This window comes from Pinus tabuliformis, chromosome 4_1 (genome assembly GCF_031772625.1).
Source record: "Pinus tabuliformis cultivar Carrire ecotype Pingquan chromosome 4_1, CPIR1, whole genome shotgun sequence".
Lineage (NCBI taxonomy): Eukaryota > Viridiplantae > Streptophyta > Pinopsida > Pinales > Pinaceae > Pinus > Pinus tabuliformis.
Window position 1 is genome coordinate 230775105 of NC_142303.1, and position 22940 is coordinate 230798044.

Sequence of the window (22940 nt, forward strand, 5' to 3'; positions counted from 1 at the left end):
CAGGTGATGTATGCAGGGAGATGACGTTTTGTCGTTTTATGGAGGGGCGATAAGCAGTATGTGCTTGCACCGCTTTTGGAGTTAGGCGGTATTCAGCCGAGGGTGAGAAATCACATAGGCTGTCTGATGCGTGGCGGGATATGGTTTTGAAAACCGCCTGGTGATGGCGTGTTAAAGCACGGTCACTAGGGGAGGAACAATATCATCGTCGACCGTCGGATGATGGGGGAATGATCGGATGGCAAACGGGAGCAGGGTACGCGAGGCTTTATGTATGCGGGCCCAATGTAATTAACCCTTAATTAATCATATCGGATCGATTGCGAATGGTTATGAAGGTTATTAATTAACCGAGAGGGTTAGTTAATCCCATGTAATAAAGTGAAAAGTCGAGGTTCTTAATGAGTTATGGATTAACTTATTAATCCTCTTTTAAACGTCGATTATGGTTGTATTCAACCGAGGGTAGGATATTTAACAATTTGGGGCTTTTTCATATATATTTAATAATACGAGATAGGGTAAATTTCTTTGGGAGTTATATAATATAAGTCAGAGATTAATATGATAAATGAGATGAAAGTGCTAAGTTAAAACATTTTGGGTATACATTTAAACTTAGGCTTGGAGTGGAAAAAGGGGTTTTTAGGTGATATTGTGTATTTTTCTAAGTAAAATAAGATTTTACTTAGGAAATGAGTTTATGAAATCAAATGAATAGTTTATGGATGAGTCTAAGTACTTAGGCTTTTAAATCATTGGGCCGAGGGTCCGGTCCCTCCAGAAGTCAGAGAAATGCTCTGAGCCCCTTTAATTTTCAAAGACCTTAATACTTCAGGGGAATTAGTGAAATCTTTAGGGAAAAATGTGAAGGGAATTTAATTATTTAACCTTGTTTTGCTGGAACTACATCAAGTGAAATGTCTGCCTTGCACTTGTGATAAAAGTGAAAATTAACACATTTAGAGACATTATCCATCACAAGTAATTCTGCAACACCATCTACCTACCCTACCTACTTTAGCCTGACATTTTTTCTTCTTTATTAGGGTGCACTTGGACTGGCAAACCCTTATCGCACTTTTTCTGTTACATATAGAAATCTATCTAAGTCTAACCTTATTACATCCAAGGGCTCAGATTAAACTGTTGAGCTCCTTTTATTCACTCTACCTATCTACTTATATGCCAAGATTAAACAGTTTGGTCAGATTTTATTCTCTACTTCTAAAACATGAAATTCAAATATGAACTAGCCAAGCTTAACTATTTGACTGTTCACCAATTGTGGCATAAGTTACAAGTTGCACACAATTTGATTATTGCATAAGAGTAAAAAGTAGTGGCATTTATACTTTCACACTTTCCTTGGTCTTTCTTTTGGTGGGGTTCATTTTCTTCACTTTTTTGACCATTTTATTTCTTTTCACCCTTTGATTTTTCTTTTAGGGTATACCCTCTTTACATTTTTTTTATTTTTATTTTTATTTTTTAACAATATGGAAAACCTTTGCAATAAGGAAAGTATGAAAATATTACACATCTCATCAAGTCAATCATGAAATATGACACCTATTGGTATAGGAGCATAACGACTGGGCAGATCAAAGGGTTGGTCAACGACCAGTGAGGGTTTGCCAAGTGGTGCATTCTACTTGGTTTATGGTTTGGTGAGTTGGTGTTTTTTTATTGGTTGGAGGAAGGAAAAATGAAGAGGAGACATGTGGCAAGCCCGAAGGCTGCCACATGTCCCTCCCTAATAGACTATCCATCGACTCGCAGTGCAAAATTATTATGGTAGGTCGGCAGGGTTGAACCTGCAACCTTCCCCAAACAAAGGCATCGTCTTACCACTATACCACACTTTTAGTTCTTAACATATAACGGTTTGAGTTTATATTTCATGTGATATAAGTTGGCGGTTGGGGAAGGAGAGGGCTAGCCCCCTCCCATGTGACCACTACCAAAGAACCGGAGCCAACGCTAAACCATAACTGTTAGCATAACTATCGGGTAATCTCCGCATGTGACCACACTATGAAAACCACTAGCATTTTATGCTAACTGCACGTGATTAGCGCTAAGTGGGGTTAAAAATTAATTAAATTGTGCTTATCATTTAATTAATGTGGGATTAAGTTGGTGGATATTATGGCAGGACCAATAAATTCGGGATTAACTCCAAATTTGGCAGAGTTAACTCGAGCTTCTCCAGTTTTAGTGGAAAATTCCTAGGAGAAACTGTTTTGGCCATAACTTTTGCAATTTTCGACCAATTTGGGTTCAGAAAAAGTCATCCATAGATTATTTTGATGTTCCGAGCACATTGAAGTAGGTTTCAGGAGCTGTAGAGCATTGTAAGTATCATTTTTTTCCATTTTGAGCTAATACAGAGGCCCAAGCCATAGAAATTGGACCAAGGAGATGTAGCCCAGGAGGGGTGAACTCCTTTATCAAAACATTGTGTCAAGTGTTCATTTTGATGGTTTGCTGTATATTTGTTTGTTGTTGTTCAACACTTTATTTACATGCTATTTTTCTCATGAATTTGACATAGAACTTGACAAAATTCACAAGGATTGTTTGAGTGGCTTGTTATGCCTTTCAGTCTTATAAGTGCTCCAGCTACTTTCATGAGAGTTATGAATGATGTATTGAGACCATTTCTAGATGATGTTTTCATTGTTTACTTAGATGATATTCTCATATTCAGCAAATCCAGAGATGAACATGTAATACATGTGAACAGAGTACTTGATGTCTTAAGAAAATAATAGTTGTTTTTAAAGATGTCAAATTGTGAATTTGTCAAGACTTCTTTAGTGTATTTGGGACACATTGTTGGTGGTGGTGAGCTAAATATAGACCCATCTAAGGTTGAGGTAATTCTGAATTGGCCCAAGTCCAATACAGTTACAGAGGTAATAAGCTTTCTAGGGACAACACAATATTGGAGGAAATTTATTGCTAATTTTTCTTCCATTGAAACTCCACTACATGCACTGACCAGTGTTAAGAAAGTTTTCTATTGGGGAGATGTATAACAAAAGGCATTTGATGCTTTTAAACAAAAGATCAGTTCAACACTGGCAATGGTTCTTCCTGATCTTAGAAAACCATTTGAGATTCAAACAGATGCTAGTGATTACGCCATGGTAGCAGTTCTCATGCAGCATGGTAAGCCCATTTCATTTCATTCTGAAATTTTTAATGGTGTTGTGACTAACTATCCCACTTATGACAAATAACTTTACGCATTGGTACAAAGTGTTAAAAAATGGAAACACTACTTGATGGGGAAAGCGATCATTATCCATACTGACCATAAACCATTGCAGTACTTACAGTCATAGTCAAAGTTGTAGCAATCACGAAACTTGAGATGGATGGATTTTGTATAGCAGTTTCATTTGGTTATCAAATACAAAAAAAGAATCTACATTAAGGTAGTTGATATGCTTTCTAGGCCTATTGTAAGTTCATTTATTATACTCAAGCACAATTATGTTTTACATGAAAGTTACATTGAGCAATATGCATATGATAATGAATTTCAAGATGTGTATGCAATCTTGAGGCAAGGAAACCAGTTTGAAGAGTTAGATTACCATGTACATAACAATTTGTTGTATCACTTGGGAAAGTTATGTATTCCACAGGGAGAAAGAAACAATATCATAAGGGAGGCCCACACTTCATTAATTGCTGGACACTTTGGTGTAGGAAAGACAATAGCGAATCTCCAAAGGTATTTTTATTCGCCATGCATGTTTGATTATGTATCTCATTTCATTAGAGGATGTTATTTGTGTGCAATAAGTAATACTAGCAATAGGAAACTAGGATTGTACACTCCACTTCGATACCTTCACGTCCATGGGAGAGTATCTCAATAGATTTTGTAGGTCTTTTGTTGTCAAGTAAAGGTCATGATTACTTGTATGTAGTTGTAGATAGGTTAAACAAGATGTGTTTTCTAACGCCATGTAAAAATCAAATTACAGCTAAACAAACAACTCATCTTTTCTTTCAAATATTTGGGTTCATTTTGGTCTTCCTACTTCTATTGTAAGTGATCGAGATTCTCGATTTGTTGGGAATTTTTGGTCAAATTTGTGGGACATGATGGACACTAAGTTGAAGAAGAGTACATCCTTTCATCTGCAAACAGATGGACAAATCGAGGTGGTCAATAGGACAGTAATTCATCTTCTTAAAGGATATTGCAGCAAACATCCCAAGTTGTGGGATGAACGGTTGCATTACATACAACATGCATACAACAAGGCAAATCATTCTTCCACAAACACATCGCCATTTGAGGCATGTTTTGGGTACTTTCCAAGATCGCCATTGGACTTCATATTTGAGAAATAGGTCACCATTGATGGTCATAGCGACATTGATAAGGCAAGGAAGTTAATTGAACAAATTTAGTTGATACATTACACAGTGCAAGAACAACTTGAAAAAAGTCAAAGAAGCTACAAGGCAAGGCATGACAAACACCGTGTCCATCATAAATTTCAGGTTGGAGATGAAGTTTGGTTATATATTAGCAAAGAGAGACTTTAAGGGGAAGGTAAAAAGCTGAAGCCAATCCATTATGGTACTTTTAAAATTCTAGAAAAGATTGGTAACCAATGCATTTAAGCTAGATTTGCCTCCTTATATGCAAATATACTGTGTTGTTAATGCTCAGAATTTGAGATTGTTTGAGCCTCCTTTGATTGATGATTAAGGAGATCATGTTCAGCTGCCATCAATAGATGATTTCTCGCCAGAATATCTTGATGAAATTCAACAAGATCTCATACTTGATAGAAGAACCAAAACTTCAAAGAGAGGGAATGTCAAATACCTTCGAGTGGGACTCAAGGGACAAAATCCTTCTAAGGCCAAATGGATGCAGATTGAGAAGGCTAGAGTTGTACCCTCACTTGATGAACAATTGATAATATATTTTGGGGTCCAAAAGGCTTATAGTGGGGAGGAATGATCAGGTGATTAATATTTATCTCAAAAATAAAAATGCTCAGAATTGCTCAAAACCTGAACGACCACGTCCGTCTCGGTGATACGATCCCAACACAACTCATTTCACTCAAAACAGAGCTCATATGAAGAAGATATCACATTCCGTTTGCTTTGCCAAATAAAGGAATTTTGGAAAAAAGGTACAGTCACTACACAGTCAACAATGTGTACTACTGACGTGGTAGGTGACTGGGTAGGTCAAAGGGTTGGTCAACATCCAGTGAGGGGTTGCCAAGTGGCACATTCTAGTTGGTTTATCATTTTGTGAGTTGGTGTTTTCTTATTGGTTAAAGGAAGGGTGAATGAAGAGGAGACATGTGGCAAGCTTGGAGGTCGCCACGTGTCCCTCCCCAAAGGACTATCCATCGGTGCACAATGAAAAATTATTATGGCAGGTCGACGAAGTTGAACCCACGACCTTGCCCAAAGAAAGCCATCATCTTACCACTATACCACGCTTTTAGTTCTTAACATATAACAATTTGAGTTTATATTTAATTTAATATAAGTTGGTGGTTAGGGAACGAGAGGGCCAACCCCACAGGCCAACCCCCTCCCATGTGACCACTACCAAAGAACCAAAGCCAACGCTAAACCATAACCGTTAGCCTAACTACTGGGCAATCTCCGTATGTGACCACACCATGAAAACTGCCAACATTTTATGCTAACTGCGTGTGATTAGCGCTAAGTGGGGTTAACAACTAATTAAATTGTGCTTATCATTCATTTAATGTGGGATTAAGTTGGTGGATATTATGGCGGGACCGATAAATTCGGGATTAACTCCAAATTTGGCAGAGTTAACTGGAGCTTCTTCAGTTTTAGTGGAGAATTCCTAGGAGACACTGTTTTGGCCATAACTTTTGAAATTATCGACCAATTTGGGATCAGAAAAAGTCATTCCTAGATGATGTTGATGTTTTGAGCACACTGAAGTAGGTTTGAGGAGCAGAAGAGCATTGTAAACAACACCTTTTTTCCATTTTGATCTAATACAGAGGCCCAAGCCATGGAAGCTGAACCAAGGAGATGTAGCCCGGGAGGGGTTAGCTCCTTTATCAAAGCATTATGTTAAGTGTTTATTTTGGTGGTTTGCTATATATTTGTTTGTTGCTATTCAACACTTTATTTACATGCTATTTTGCTCATGAATTTGACATGAAACTTGACAAATTTACATGCTCATTCACAAACACCATAAAGGAAACCTATGCACATGAAGCAAATGATAAGCAATTTCTTTTAATTATGAAGTTGAAATTAGCACAACAAAGCTAACATTCAACAATAGATCATAAATCCTCTTTCTATTATGGGTGGTAAATATTACCATGGGAAAAAAGTACAACTAAGCCTAATAATTTTCCTTATTTTCTACATTCATGTGCGTTGACCCTTGGCCGACTTTCCTACACTGTACCCTTATGTGCAGTACTCCTCTGCACATATCCCAAACCTTTTACCTCAAAATGCTACTCCAACAAGCCCCCACCGCTCACATATGGCTTGTCCTTGAGCCACTTAGTCTTTTTTTTTTGTTCAATTGAGGGAACTATTACCTTTGTTGTCGCGATGAATGTTCCCAATTTCTGCTTGACTATAGTGACCTTTATTTTTACTTCCTTTTCTCACCCCATAATTTGATCTGCTACCTCAACTGTCATTGGGGTCTTCAAATTTTTTGAAATGCTTCCTTGACCATTTGATCTGTAGTTCCAATCTCATTTGTGACCATGAACACCTTGAACACCTCTTCCTGCAATGTCTCAACCCTTTGTGATAATTGTTGCTACTCAATTCTCATTTGGTTTATCCGTTTTGTCAACTGTGATCTTTCTAGGATGGCCTCCCTACGTTCAACGTGTTGTAGTGTGCTCATGAGTCCTTGATCTTTTGTTCCTTCTCCTATATGGTCTGGAGTTTTTGTGCCACTTCTTTAAGCTTTTCATTTTTCAGTAATGGAACCATTTTTTGGTGCATGGAGGGTAGACCTAGGGTTAGAATGGATTATCCAACAAAAATCCTTAGAAACTAACCCTTTTGGCAACACTTGCGAGCATGTGAAGTCTCACCCAAGGCATCTATGAGGGATTGTAAGAACCTGGACAATTTTACAGTGATGAAAGAGACATAGATCCTACACTATCACTATCATACTCAACATATCGTTACTTCTTGTCTTTCATAAAAAGAAATTGAGCTACACCCCTATTCTGCACAGAAAACTCATCCTTCTCAAATATTCAACAAAATCATAACATAGAAAGCAGACAATTCATTACATAATGCACAAACACTAGAAATAAGCCAAAACAAATCTATTTATTATCATTATGAAGTATTTGGTAAAATCACATATGTTGTAGCTCACCATCCTATTTTAATCCTCATTATAGCACAAGACTTAAAACATACGTATAAGCTGTACATCAACAACCTGCCATTTACTTCGCAACATTAATCTATTTATAGTTTTACATATAATCACAAGGCAACAAAAAGCCTCTTTTTACTGTGGGCAGTAACTATTACCATGTAAAAAACATATAACTAGGCCTAATGAATTCCCTTATTCTTTGCGTTCCAGATGCTAACCCTTGTACCTCAAAATGTTGCTCCAACAATTACCAAACCCAGCTAAATGTAGGTTACTGTATGATTATCGTTCACATTCATCCATATACAAAATCTCTAAAAAAGGGTTAAAAAAAACATAGAAAAACACAATAAATAAATATTACAGGCATATTGGGTTATACTCTACTGCATTTTGCATGTTTCTTCTCATCACTTTTCAATCAATTCCATTCCATTTCCATTTCCCCCTCCCAAACCCAAAGTATAGGGTTTCTTTCATGCTATCAGATCTGAAGTTCATTCCTTTTGCCCATGATTTTTTTCCCTCTCTTGAACATATAGTTGAAGTTCGATGTAGGGGAAATGGAATGGGGGCAATTAACCAAATTATTCATTCAACTTTCATTCCTTTCAAAGATTGGCTGTTGGAAAATCAGCGCGTCTAGATATAGTAGTGAAACGATTATGCAAAGGCAATGACCGACATGGCAATACTCTATGCCCTGGTAGCTTACGGTTCCACAATTTTAGTTGAATTTGACGCAACTGGTAATGCGAAAATAATTGCACATCAAATACTGAAAAAAAAACTCAAAAGCACTGGGTATAACCAAGTCTCTTATTCGTAGGATCGCTATATTTTTCATGTCAAGAGGACTGATGGATATACGGTTCTATGTTCGGCTGACAATATAGCCGAAAGTGAGTCGTGTACTTTATCTATATTCACTAACTTTTAAGACAATTTATGGTAGATTGCCAATTCTTGTTAAATTTTGAGCACTAATCATTGTATTTCTTACTCACCACATTTCTCATGTTATTGTTCATACCAAGAGGACTGATGGATATACGGTTCTATTTTTGGCTCACAATATAGTGAGTCCTGTACTTCATCTATATTCGCTAACTTTTAAGACAAAATTCTTGTTAAATTTTGAGCACTAACCATTATATTTCTTACTCACCACATTTCCCATGTTATTTGTAGTAAAAAGTCACCGCATTTCTCATTTCTCATGTTATGTGGGGTAATAATTCACCACAAGGCTCACTAGTTTGTGATTGTGGTGGGATTATCTATTTAATGAAATATGTAGGTATTATTATGAAATTAATGTATTGTATTTTTATTTTTTTTAAAGATGGGAAAACCTATTATAATTCAGTTGTCAAACTAGCAATGAGGACATCCATCTCTAGCTGCTAACCACGAATATGCTGACTCATCACTTTTATTCAAGGAAAACCATGCCACCTAGAATAACTCCTTGTCTTATTCAAGGAAAACCACACCACCTAGAATAACCAATTGGTGGTCCGTAAGGGGGCAAGCTTTCACACATACCAGATGCCTCTAGTCTTGGGTCGTTAACCTCGTTGGTGGTCCACAAGGGGGCAAGCTTTCACCCGTACCAGATGCCTTGTTAACCTCTTACGTCTCTGGTCTTGGGTGGTTAACCTCGTTGGTGGTCCATAAGGGGGCAAGCTTTCACCCGTACCAGATGCCTTGTTAACCTCTTACGTCCAAGCTTGCACCCCTACCAGATGCCTCGTTAACCTCTTATGTTCGAGGAAGACGAGCTCTTAACCAAGCATAAACAATTTTAGGACATACTCGAAGCACCACCTATTGATTTATTTACAAAGACATATATGTTAAATAATATGATTATGTGATATTTTTTAAAATTGTAAAATTATTGTTATTTTCAAATTAATTTTTAAATCTGAAATATAAATTGAAAATATAAATTAAAATCCAATATAAATTGTCTTATCATTATTTTCCACCAAAAAAATTAAAAGTAAAAATTTCATTAAAAAAAATATATTTTAAAACAATAAATTAAGAAAAAATTAAAAGGTTTAGAAATCTTTATATAATGACTTTCTAATAATTAAAAATCAACTGATTTTGAAAAAAAATAGTTGTTTATATGAGAGATTTTTTTGGATTTTTTGGGAGGATTTTTGGCCTTAGTAAAAATATGTGGTGAAATTTTGATTTTTGATATTTAAATAGGCTTTTTGAGTAATATGGATTCATCACCCTCAATATGTGGTGAAATCTTGATTTGTGATATTTAAACTAGTTTTTTGACTATTTATATGGATTCATCACCCTAAAAAACCCTTAATTCACTTTTATTGTAAAACCCTCACTCATCAAACTTGTGATTTTAATAAATCATACTCTATTATAAACAATTTAAATAAATAAATAAACCAGAATTTTTTTCAAAAAAATCTACTTAAACCGTATCGAAAAAATAATTAAAAATCTACTTAAACAGTATCGAAAAAATAATTAAAATATACACGGCCTTGACCCATATAATAAACATTTATTAACCACCTTTATTTATATAAATATAATAATTTATTTTCTAAAATAAACATAATTGCAAATAACTACAAATGGCATGCCTAACTCATTGCGCTCTTTCTAGGTTTTTGGCCAGGCATAATATGTGTTAGGGCTTAATCCCCATGAAGACAAGGGCAATTCGGTTGCACGCTGTGAAATGGAACAATACACGGCTTGACATTGTGTTCATGCGATTTGATTTATATGACTCAAAATGTTAATGGTGTTTTACGTAGGTCTGTTGTGTGAAGGATATCAAAACCCTGTGTAAAATATAAATATTACAGAATAAAAAGTTACATTACATATAAGTTCTATGGTTAAAAATGTGTTGTTTTGGGAAAGAAATTATAACTATTTGTTTAAACACATTAAGATATATGTATTTTTAATAGATAATAGTTAAAAATGTGTGTTTTTTTTTATAGAAATTATAACTATTTGTTTAGACACAATAGAATATATGTATTTTTGTAAATTTCAATAGATAATAGTTTTGAGTAGAGACATTTTGCTGGTCACATATATGAAAATTTTGTACACCAATTTACATTTATTTTAAAATTAAATTATATAATTATTAAAAGTAAAAATTACATTGTCCACATGGGGTAGCTCAAGCGGCAAGGGCCGTGGAAATGAAGTCTCACCGAACCGGAAGTCTTGGGTTCAAATCTTGGGCTACCCTTCCCCCGTAGAGGGGTACATAATGGACATGTAAATCGGAGAGTCCCACCCCAGCTTACAAAAAAAAAAAAAGTAAAAATTACATTAAAATGGATATAAATTATTATTATGAATTAAGTTTAAAAGTTAGGAAAATTTTTATTTTTTAAGAGATTGAATCAATGTAATTTTAAAGAGTTTATTTTTTTTAAATAATAATGATGAATTTATATTTAAAAATACCAATTAATAAACCCGGATGCGGGTGGCATTAATCGTTATTAATGAAGAGCCGCACAATACAGGTAGCTGGCCTAGCAGATGGCAGGCGGATGGTCCTTATGATATGTGTCGTAGGATGGCAAATTGATTTAAGGGCAGGTGAAATTAATACTGAGAAGTCTCGAATGTTGGTCTTGCAGTCAGGCATTAATGCGAGCATGGTTGATCTGCAAACAGGTTGGTTTATTGGTATGGATCCGCTCAATGCGCCTGTCTCAGCTACTGGTTCTTTTTATTGTGGAGCAGAACCGCTTCAGCACCCCTGCTTGGTCTTTCGAATTTGGCTGCTAGCCTGGGTTTGGAAGCTCCCTGAAACACACTGTGCTCCTACTGTTATCGGCTTGCCTTGCCTCAATCCCTCTCTCGGTCCATTTGCACTTCTGAGTATGCCTCGAAGCCGAGGTATCCCACGTAGAGGTAGCCATACCGGGAACAGAGGCCGCCCTTCTTGTCCTGTTCCACAGAATGTTGTCCCTATCATCTCAGCTTCCCCTTCTTCTTCGGCTCTGGATCAAGCTAGGCCTATCCCGAATAATTCATTCCAGACCTCCAGGTTTACTTTTCAAAGCCGGCTCAACAGGCCTGTTCTGACAGCAAGTATCACCATCATTCTTGCGGAGGAGGAAAGCAATCATGTCAGCTCGGCTCCAACTACCTCCTCCCACTCTCAGGAAGACAGTGTTCTTCAAGGGGACATGACAGGGATGGTGTTCCATGCGGACAACATGCAAGAGGATGCCCCTGTCTTGGAAGCGCCTCAGCAGCCCGTGGATCCGACTCAGAATGATATTCTGGCCTGTGGGCTGTCTCAGAGTGCAGGGGGTATTTTAAATCTGGTGACCACTCCTGATGGTGGCGCAATGGCATATGATGAAAGCGGTTTCGTCACCTGGGTAGCTTCTTCCAGCCAGGTGGACAGGGACACGCCGGATTCACCAAAGCATGCAGACTAAACCTGTCTCCTCACTGTCGGGTGGCCTTCTTGCCTATATGCTGTGCAATTTTGGTTTTGTGTCGCTGATTCTGAGGTTAGGTGTTTCTGTGTGGTTCATACTCTTGCTACAGGTCGTGGCAACTACCAATATAGGTTCTGCTTTTTTTTATAAATATGGCTATGCTAGTTGCTTTTGTGCTTTTTTGGTCAATGAAGGGCATGACGGAAGCAGCCCTGGTAAAATCTCTCAGTGTGTCAGGGCCCAAATACAAAATTTTGAAGTCTGTATTGTAAATTTGGCAGAAACCCTGAAATGTAATGTCTCTGAGTTTCTGGTTGAGGAATGGCTTGGGCCTCCTGTGAGGTCTTGACCTCATTGTATATATCTTTTTTCCTTTTTTAATAGAATTAGTATTTACTAAGAAAAAAAATGCCAATTAATAATAAACTCATTTGAAAATTAAATTATTATAAATTTTTCCACTTTAAAAAAAATATTAATAAAAACAAAATTTACAAGAAGAATTTAGGCGACCACAAAGATTTTCTACATGTGATTTAGGCCGAAATTCTTCTTATAATTGTTATGGATCATAAACGCCTTAATTCAACCAAAAACAAAAATGGCATGCGATATTATGATCGCATCCTTGTAGATATTATTCTCGTCTAGAAATAATGTAAGCAGAGGAGACCAAGCTGATTATTAATTTCAATACAACAAACACTAACTACAATGAAGCGAGACCAAGTGGAGTATTCAAAGGTGACCTGCAAAGCTCAAAATTAAGAGCCTCAGGGCTTCAACATCTAAATTAACTGTACTACTCGTCCACGGGTGACCAAAGTTATGTAACTTTATGTTAACAGATATGTACAGCTTCTCTGAAGCCCATGGAAGTTGATGGTCATTGAAGTAAAAATCAACAAACCCTAACTTTTCACTGACCTTGGGACGAATCCCCTACTCAACGAGAATAATTCTGCCCTCATCGGGATTCCGTGGAAGGACAATCTTGCCTTTGCTCAATAGTCTATTCAGTGAACGGAGACGAATACCGGGCAATTTGAGCGATCACTTGGCGAAAAGCCCTGCTGATTAAGGCCAGAGAATAGCCGGGGAGAAGAAAAAGTGTCGACTTGTCGCGGTATGTCGATAGCGGTTTTGTCGAGGGTTTTACCAGAAGTAGATGTTGTCTCTTGCTCGAAGAAGGCCGAGTTCGACACGGAAGAAACCGCCTTTTGGGTTGCCCAGGGATAAGTCGGAGACGGGAGAACCTCGTCGTGCGTGCAGTGGCAGAGGTGAATGTCGGAGTCGGGTTCCCCGGAAATCGACGCGCTGCCCTCTGCAACAGGGGACACCTCTTGCTCTGTTTCGGATGTGCTCTCCAACGCGGCTTCCCCCAACGGGACCACGACAGAATCGGCCGGAGTGTTGGGCTGGGCGCTAGCTCGACACAGTGGGCATGTGGAGTGCGAGTGGAACCACATATCGATGCAGTCGATGTGGAAACTGTGGTGGCATTTCGGAAGCAATCTGCCCTTCTCGTTATCCTCGAATTCACATAAACAAACGGCACACTGGAGCCCATCTTTGTGACTCTCCAAGTGATACACGAACACGGGAAGCGCTTCTATCGCCGACTTACCGAGTCCAACATTCTGGAGCCGTGGAGGGTCGTGCTGCCCAACAAAGGCCAGCCGGTGGCGTCGGAGAGAACCACTGCGCCCCGAGAAGCAGCGAGCGTAGATACGCTTAAGCAGAAGGTAGAAAACCACTACGATGGCTGCCATCATGAGTCTGCCGCCAATGGCCATCGTCCGCGAATTGTAACCATCATCACCCTAAGAACCCATGGCCGGATATGAACCCAACACTGAAAGCGCTTTAGATGATTGCCGTCACTCTGTAACGCTAGAGCCGAGTCGGAGGGTTCGTTATAGGTATGAACGAACGGGAGCTACTCCATTATGAAGGCAACGGTGAGCTAAGTGGATTGCAGATTTTTGGAATGTTTGGGAATCTGACGGATATGGGCGTGGTCAATTCTCTGACCGCACTTATGTCTGTTGGATTATCAAATATTCCGAGAATTTACAATCGAATTTAAGATAAGAAATTCCACAAAATTCCACAAAGGCGGCTTCCACGGTTGAGTCACAGGAGTCGACGGTCTTCTGACACACACTTGATATCATCTTTACTGGAAATCAAATTCGACTTTGACTTAAAAAGCGTCCCGAACGCCACCACGTGGCAACAATATCCAGTATCCTTGTTGTTCCCAGCGGGTTCACTAAACATTTTATCCTATTACAAAGAAACCAACTTTTGAAGTTCAGTTCTGGATTACTTGAATAAGTGGACTAACATTTTGGAAATTTTAGATTATTTTTTTAAAATTATAAATGGATTAGAATTCTGGTTAATTTAAAATTAATTTAGATTAATTGAATTTGTAAAAGCTTGAATAAATAAATTTTTAAAAAAGGATTAAGAGAGGAGAAATTGAATATATTTAATTCATTTATTTAAAACATAATTTTTTCCATATTCGTTGATTTTGTTTTGTGTTTCACTTTGTAGAATATACTATACAAGGTAAAATCTAGTATAAAGAAATTTATTTCTTGAAATTTATATATTTAAATCAGTTTAGATTTATTTTAACACTGATCTAGCAAGCGTTGACAGGATCAAATCTCTTAAGGTGCAAAGTTTTTTTGAGTGTAAAATTTGAGGAAATGTTTGCACCTCGAGAGATTTGATCCATCTCGGGGCTTGATAGATCCGGTGTTAAGATGGATCTAGGCTAGGTGTGCAATCATAAAAAAATTGTTGAACATCTAATTGTTTTGATCATTTGGTCGATTTAATTTAAAATTTGCTTAGTTACGTCAGTTTGTTGAGATGAGAGAGAATTATTTTGATCATTTTAAATATGTTAAATATGTCTAAGATTAATTTGGTCAATTTAATTTAAAATTTACTTAGTTAGCTCAGTTTGTTGAGATGAGAGAGACTGTTAGTAATATGAGAGAGACTGTGAGTAACTTGAATGATGAAATAAAATTTTTGAGTGCAAAGTGTCAATGTAACAATTTTGATTGATAGAAAATGTAAATAATAAGAATATAGTCAATTACAAACAATCTTCATTGCGGTCAATCTGAAACTATACGGTTCCTATTGTCACACCTATTATTTTTTCCATTTCTCATATCAATCATATGAAAAGAGTAGTTGGAATCATAAACCATTCAAATATTTAACTCGAGCTATGGTAGTAAACAACATACACTCTGCTATGGTAGTAAACAACATACACTCTCCAATATTAATAGTAGTTTTCTCCAAAGTCAATCATTGTGACTTATGGAGTGTTAAATCCCAAATAATTTTCAATGGTAGTTATTTTCTATTACCTCGTTTGAATACAAAGTAATTAACAATGTTGAATGATGGAAAATAGGAATAATAAGAATGTAGCCAATTATAAATAAATTATAGTACATACCTTGTCTTTCTTGTTTTCCAACATTAATAGTAGTTTTCTCCAAAGTCAATCATTATGACTTATGGAGTGTTAAACCCCAAATAATTTTCAATGGTAGTTATTTTCTATTGCCGCGTTTGAATTCAAAGTAATTAACAATGTTGAATGATGATAAATATGAATAATAAGAATGTAGCCAATTATAAATAGTTTATAGTTTCAAGAAGCAAACATTTCAGGTAAGCAAACATTTTATTTAGGATGAAAATTCAAGTATTGTATTTATGGTTGAATTAATGTAACACATAAGTCAATGCACGTCATGAATAATTTTTAGTGTATGTTTTGCGGGTGAGAAGGAGAGACAAGGGGAGATAGAGATATAAATGGGGGGGAGAGAAGGAAGAAGAGAGAGGCAAAGACATGGAGGGAGGAAGAGATATAAATATGGAGAGAGAAATGATAGAGAGAGAGAGAAAGGGAAGAGAGAGGGAGGGAGGGAGAGAGATAGATAGATATGGAGAGAGGGTGTGTATGTTTAGGGGGTGAGATAGAGAGATGGAGAAGGAGAGAAAATGGGAGATAGAGATATAAATGGAGGAGGCAAAGATGTGCTTACACTAAAATCAATGCACACTATTAATTTAATTACTTTGAAATTAATGTATATCATACATCTAGATGCATAAAATCAAAAATCAACATCTACACTAAAATCAATGCATCTAGTGCAAACAATCAAATAGGATTAGAAATCAACATCTATATTGAAATCAATGCATCTAGTGCAAGCAATCAAATAGGATTAGAAATCAATATCTACACTGAAACCAATGCATCTAATGCAAGCAATCAAATATGAGTAGAAATCAACGTCTACGCTGAAATCAATGTATCTAGTGTAAGGTATCAAATAGGATTACAAAGTGACATCTACACTAAAATCTATGCATATAGTGCATGTGATCAAATAGGATTAGAAATAAACAACTACATTAAAATAAATACATCTATTTTAGTGAAAATCCAAAATATTCATGATTTTCTAGATCTAACTTCTATGTCTGTATTTGTCTATGTGTGTCTCTTTCTTCTTCCATCTCTCTCCACCTTCCATTCTGTGTCTATCTCCCTCCCCCTCTCCTTCTCTCTCTTTTCCTCCTTCTCTCCCTCATCTCTCTCTATCTGCCTCTCCCTCCCTTTCTCTATCTTTCTCTTCTTCCCTCTCTCCTCCTGCTATCTATATCTATACCTCCCTCCATCTCTCCTTATTTGTCTCTCTATCTCAACCCCCTAAACACATTTCATGCTCTCCCTTTCTCTCCCCCACATCTATCTATCTATCTGTCTATCTCTCCCTCTTCCTTTCCCTCTCTATCTCTTCCCCTTGTCTCTCTCTCTCTCTCTCTATGCCCCCTCCATTTATATCTCCATCTCTCTTCCTCCATCCCTCTATTTTCCTCTCTCTTCTACCCTCTCCCCTGCCCCATCTATATCTCTATATCTCCTTGTCTCTCCTTCTCGCCCCCAAAACATACACATTCTCTCTCCATAACTATCTATCTCTCCCTTCCTCTTCCTCTCCCTCTCTCTCTTTGCCTTCTCTCTCTCTCTCCCTCCCTCACTGACTCTCTATCTCTCCCTTGACACTGGCTCTCCACCTTTATCTCTCTATGTCTTTCTTCCCCTTCCAACTCCATCTCTCTCTCCCATTCTCTCTCAAGTCCTCACTCTTTTTCCTTCCTCTCTCCCCCCTTCTCTCCCACCTCCCTTCGTCTCTCGCCCCATCATACCCACACTCTCTCTCTCTCTCCATCCTCCAACTCTGTCACTATCTCGTTCCCTCTCTCCTTCTCTCTCCCCCCCTCTCTCCCCCCTCCATATCTATGTCTTCTATCTCTCTCTTCCCCTTCTTTCCCTATATTTATCCTCTCCTTTTCTCTCTCTTCCCTCGTCTCCTCTCTCCCTCATTCCATCTTCATCTCTCCCTTGTCACTCCCTCCCTCTCTCCACCTCTATCTCTCAATGTATTTGTAACACTTATACACTGGAATCTATGTATTATAAATTTTTTTTTACCTTTGTAACTTATACCTTTTGATCTGTTACCAAAAAATCTCCATCCTAATCTTTGCACAATCAATTAAATGTAAGGTCTCATGTGTTAGTTAAAAAGAGAGTAAATGTGATTGAAAAGGTTTAATAACAATGACAATCTATGGTTGTACGGTAAATCCACTACCCCACCACGCACTTGCTCAGAAACCGTGGCATTTACACCCCTAGACAGCTCGCTGAGACGAGGCACTCCCACTTGATTGTCGACTTCAATGTAGAATGGTTCGGCCTGCTGCCATAGGGCTAGAGAATTAATGCTGGAGCTCTTCCACCGTGAGATCCATAGTGGATGGATCCGACGTTCAAACACTCCCTGCTAACCCTAACCTCTCCTCCGACTATCAAACCGGCTCATTCTTCATTTGCGGGTGGTAATTCTTGAGTGTTATGGCTTTGCAACTTTGTCACTATCAATGAGATACTATGGCGGTTTTATGAATAATTTCAGGTTTCATGGTGGACACTGCGACAACATTGGGCCTACATGCTTCATCGTTCCCTGACGAGCACACATGTGAGTTGGTAACTGTTCTCTGCCAATGCTTTTTACTCAGTGTCATTCCTTTGATTTTCATGATGATTGTTGAGGTTACCATGTTGTAGATGCTACTTCGGTTTCTACCTCGCTCCTTTCAACCAGAGCGCAATGTGCCAGGAATGTCTTCTCTCCGAGGTAAGGTTTCAGTCTCGCATTTGGAAACCCTGCTATTTCTTTTGCTAGTTTTGTAGAGGGATTTTAACTATTGCCTAATACTACAAGCCTTCAGCTCTACCTCGCCTGGAGCAGCCCTTCCTGATCCAAAATGGATCCTAAAAACCCTATATGTCTTAAAAAAATAAAAAAACTATCGTATGAGAAAAACCTTTACAAAAGGAGGATTACACTATCAGGCAAGAAAAAACACGCGGAAATGGTGAAAACAGAGCCTATCGGAGGCCAAAACAACAATGCACAGGAGCCATCGGATTTGGCCGATGAATGGTCCAGATTTGATCGGCATATCGCAATCAGTGGTGACAGGCAGAGTTAATCGGGCGCGGCCTTATGGAAATCGCAATGGCGATCAAGCGCGATTAGACGAGGACCATCGATCAAGTGCGCAGATCTGTCGATCCAGATCTACCTGTGCTATATCGCATCGCTCGTATGCATGTACAAAGGGACTTAACTCGTGGCCTGAAGGATCAGCGATATGCAATTATCGCATCACAACTACATAAGGCGTGATGCCTAGGAGGCCAGCGACCATGAGATGCGTCGATAGCCAATAAGGCCGATCGGCACAATCGGCGATTGGAAGCCGAAAGCAATATGCAACATGCGATATGACCAGACCCGAGAGGGTTATGAATGCAGTATTATAATATTTGATGTCCAATATGGGCGAATTGTCGGGTTTTTTTGTGTATTTGGGATTTTTCATAATAAGCCCAAATACAAAGGAACCCACGACCAAGCGACTTGCGATAGCGATACGCGAACCCGATGGAGTTTAGGGCAGAATTGATAATATTTAAGATCCGATAAAAGGTGTTTGGGCAGATTTTTATAGCGTTTTTGTGTATTTCTCTATGTAAACAGAGAATGACTGTTTTGGGATTTCTAATGTGCTGATGGTCCCTTCTGTTGCAAAATATGTGGCCACCATCCCTGAAGACATTTAACAATGATTGTTTAATGCTCATAGGGGATTTGAGCGGATAAAGGCCGGGAGCCAGAGGGCCCAAAAGGAAAAACAAGCGGACTAGCGCCAATTGGCTTAAAAGCCACAAAATGACAGAGACAGAGGGAAGGGAGTGCTAAGACAGAGAGAAAACAGAGACAAAGAGCGAGAGGGAGAGTCTGTGTACTCAGAGAGACTTGAGGGATTCAAGTTGACCTTGTTGTTTTGTTCCTGTCGTGTTGAGACTCAATTGAGCTCACATTTGTAAAAACTATACTCTTAAAGACATAATAGAGAGGTCACCACTGAAGGCTGGACTAGGAGACGTAGCCCAAGAGTTTTGGGTGAACTCCTTGATTATTTTGTTGTGTTAAGTGTGTGTGTCTATTATGTTTCTCTAACTACTCATTGTCTATATTATTCGCAATATCATTGATCCGTTGCACTAAATGATATAGGCAAATCCTGCACATGAGTCCGTAATACCTTAATATTAGACTAAGATCTCATTATCAAATCAAGTCGTATCAGAGCTTTAGGTTTGTTAAGGTTAGACAAGCTTGTGTTGGATTTTGAATGCTAACTAGGTCAACGCTCAAACTAGGAGAAGGAGAACTTGTTGAGGCTAATCCAGAGATTGGGAGAGTCTATTCTCAGAGGAGAATGGCAGAAGAAATCCATGGGAATCAGAAGCCCAATTCATGGAAAATTTTATGGTCATGCGAGCCATGGTGGAAGAGATGTATCGAGACTTTAAGAAAGGTCGAGGTGAAAACACTTCAACACCTCAACTAGATAAAGGAGTAGAGGAACCTCTTCTAGTTGCCCATACAGAAGGCAAAGGAAAAGAAGAGAGACCTTCTCCACCATCTACTCCATCATCACCTTCATCATCCTCATCATCTTCTTCACATAAAGCTAGCCCTGATAAGAAAAAGAAGAAAACTTCTTTAATTAAATTAGATGTAAAGTTTGATTTGCCAATTTATGATGGAGAATTAAATGCATAAAAGCTAGATAACTGGAATAGACATATTGATGTATATTGCAGGGTGCAGAACATTGATTTAGAAATGAGAAAGATTCAGCTGGCTAGCCTTCACCTTGGAGGAATTGCACTAGTGTGGTGGGAAGGTAAGACACAAGTTGATTTGAAGAAACATGCTAAAATTCTTTCTACCTGGAATGAATTTGTTTTTGCCATCAAAAAAAATTCTATCCTCTAGCTTATATGCAGCAAGCAATGATGAGTTGGCAAATTCTTTGCCAATTAAAGGGCCAAAGTGTACAAAGTTATACCAAGGAATTTAGAAAAAGAGCTTTAACTCTAGGCATTTCTCTAGACTCACTTGAAACTTTGTTGAAGTATATAGGTGGTCTGCATAGCTATTTGAAGCACACCATTCTCATGTTTAATCCCACTAGCCTAGATGATGTATCAGTTCAGGCTACACATCTAGAGGCTAGAGGCAAAAATGTGAATCCAGAGAGATTAGGGATCATCAAAACCCTTTGCAAGCAAGAACAAGGAAAAGAAGAAGCTAAAATGGAAGGAGAGGAAGACAAACGCTGTATAGAAAGACAAACCTTCATGCACTCACTATAAGAAGGATGGGCACGATGATGCACACTGTTGGTCTTTGCATCTAGAGCTGAAACCTAAGAAGTTTGGTGGTAAGAAGAAGAAGACTGTTGCTGCTATTCAGAAAGACTTGGGGTCAGACTCATGTGATGAAACAATAGCCACAACCACAGGTATAAAAGGTAAAAATTCTAAAGCATCTACAAGTAATTATGCACAATCTATTGATAATGAAGATGACAAGAGGAAAATACATGAGCTTTTTCATATTAGATTTATTTCCAAGCACCAAAAGATTGATACTTTATTTGATAATGGATCACAAGTAAACTTGATTTCTGAAACAATTGTAAAGAAGTTGGGCTTACTAACCACACCTCACAAGAAGACATATCCATTAGGTTGGGTATGTGATAAAGCAAAGCTACAAGTGACTAGACAATGTAAACTTAGGTTTGCTATTGGGTCAACATTTGTAGATGAGGTTGAGTTAGATATAGTTCCCTTGGATATATGTGGTATTGTTTTAGGAAGTCCTTACTTGTATGATAGAAAAGCCATTTTCTATAGAGCTGAAAATAAGTATCAACTCACTAAAGATGGAATGAATATATTGTAAGAGCTCATAAACTAAAAAATAACTATTCTCCCATAAACTCAGGGCAGATGAAAAGAATTGTAAATTCATGCAAGCAATTTTTACTAATGGTTGTAAAGGAAAAGAACCCTAATAAAACCAGTGTATTTGAAGGCTGTGATGTTAAACAAAAAGCTGATTTAGTTAAAGTTGTTTTAGAATATGATATCCTATTTCAAGAACCTAAAGGCCTGCCACCCAAAAGGGAAATAGTACATGATATTCATTTGCAGCAAGATGCTCCATTACCTAACATCAGAATGTATAGGTTATCTGCTTTAGAGAATGCAGAGATCAAGAAGAAGGTACAGGAGCTGCTTGATAAAGGGTTCATAAGACCAAGCACATCACCATGTGGATCTCCAATCATACTGGTGAGAAAGAAAGATGGTTCGTGGAGGATGTGCATTGATTATAGAGCACTGAATAAAATAACGATCAAGAATCGTTATCATCTTCCTCGCATTGATGATATATTAAATCAATTGAAAGAAGAAGTTTACTTTTCCAAGTTAGAATTGTGTAGTGGTTATCATCAGGTCAGAGTTGCAGAACAAGATGCATGGAAGACTACTTTCAAGACAAAGCAAGGGCTGTATGAATGGCTAGTTATGCCTTTTGGATTAACTAATGCTCCTGCCACTTTCATGAGAGTTATGAATGATGTACTCAGACCTTTTATTGATGATTTTGTAATTTTATATTTAGATATTCTTGTTTTCAGTAAAACATGGGAAGAAAATTTGAAGCATGTAAAGCAAACTTTAGATGTTTTGAAAAGAGAAAATCTTTATGTGAAGTTATCAAAATGTGAATTTGGCAAACCATCTTTAAATTATTTGGGTCATATTGTAAGGGGTGGTGAATTGAAGATAGATCCCTCTAAGGTTGAAGTCATTATGAACTGGCCTAAACCCAAATCTGCTACAGAAGTTAGCAGTTTCCTAGGGGTAGCACAATATTGAAGAAAGTTTATTGCTAACTTTTCCTTGATTGCAGCTCCCTTACATGCTTTAACAGGATTGAACAAGGTGTTTCTGTGGGGAGGTAAACAACAGAAAGCCTTCGACACCTTAAAAGAAAAAATTAGTACAACACCAGTACTATCACTGCCAAATCTTCAACGACCATTTGAGATTGAAACAGATGCCAATGACTATGCCATGGGAGCAGTGTTGATGCAACACGGTAAACCCATATGCTATCATTTTGAGACATTTAATTCTGCAGTAGTTAATTATCCCACATATGATAAAGAATTGTATGCATTAGTGCAGAGTGTGAAAAAGTGGAAACATTACCTAATGGGCAAAGAAACAATTATACATATAGATCATCAACCACTTCAATATTTGCACTCACAAACTAAATTGTAGCAATCAAGACATTATAGGTGGATGGGTTTCCTACAACAATTTCATCTTGTCATCAGATATAAGAAAGGCATACATAATAAGGTTGCAGATATGCTATCAAGACCAATCATAAATGCATCTACTATACTTAAGCATAACTCAATAATGCATGAAAGCTACATTGAACAATATGCTCAAGATGTAGATTTTAAAGATG

The 22940-nt window shown here is 37.7% G+C and overlaps 1 protein-coding gene across 1 annotated transcript; it reads right to left on the reverse strand.

Moving 5' to 3' along the window:
• Nucleotides 1-12470: 12470 nt before the first annotated feature.
• LOC149175087 (uncharacterized) lies at nt 12471-13895 on the reverse strand. The gene has a single exon (XM_089422762.1). The coding sequence runs from the start codon at nt 13686-13688 to the stop codon at nt 12909-12911; it is 780 nt and encodes a 259-aa protein (XP_089278888.1). The 5' UTR covers nt 13689-13895; the 3' UTR covers nt 12471-12908.
• Between the last annotated feature and the right edge of the window lie 9045 nt (nt 13896-22940).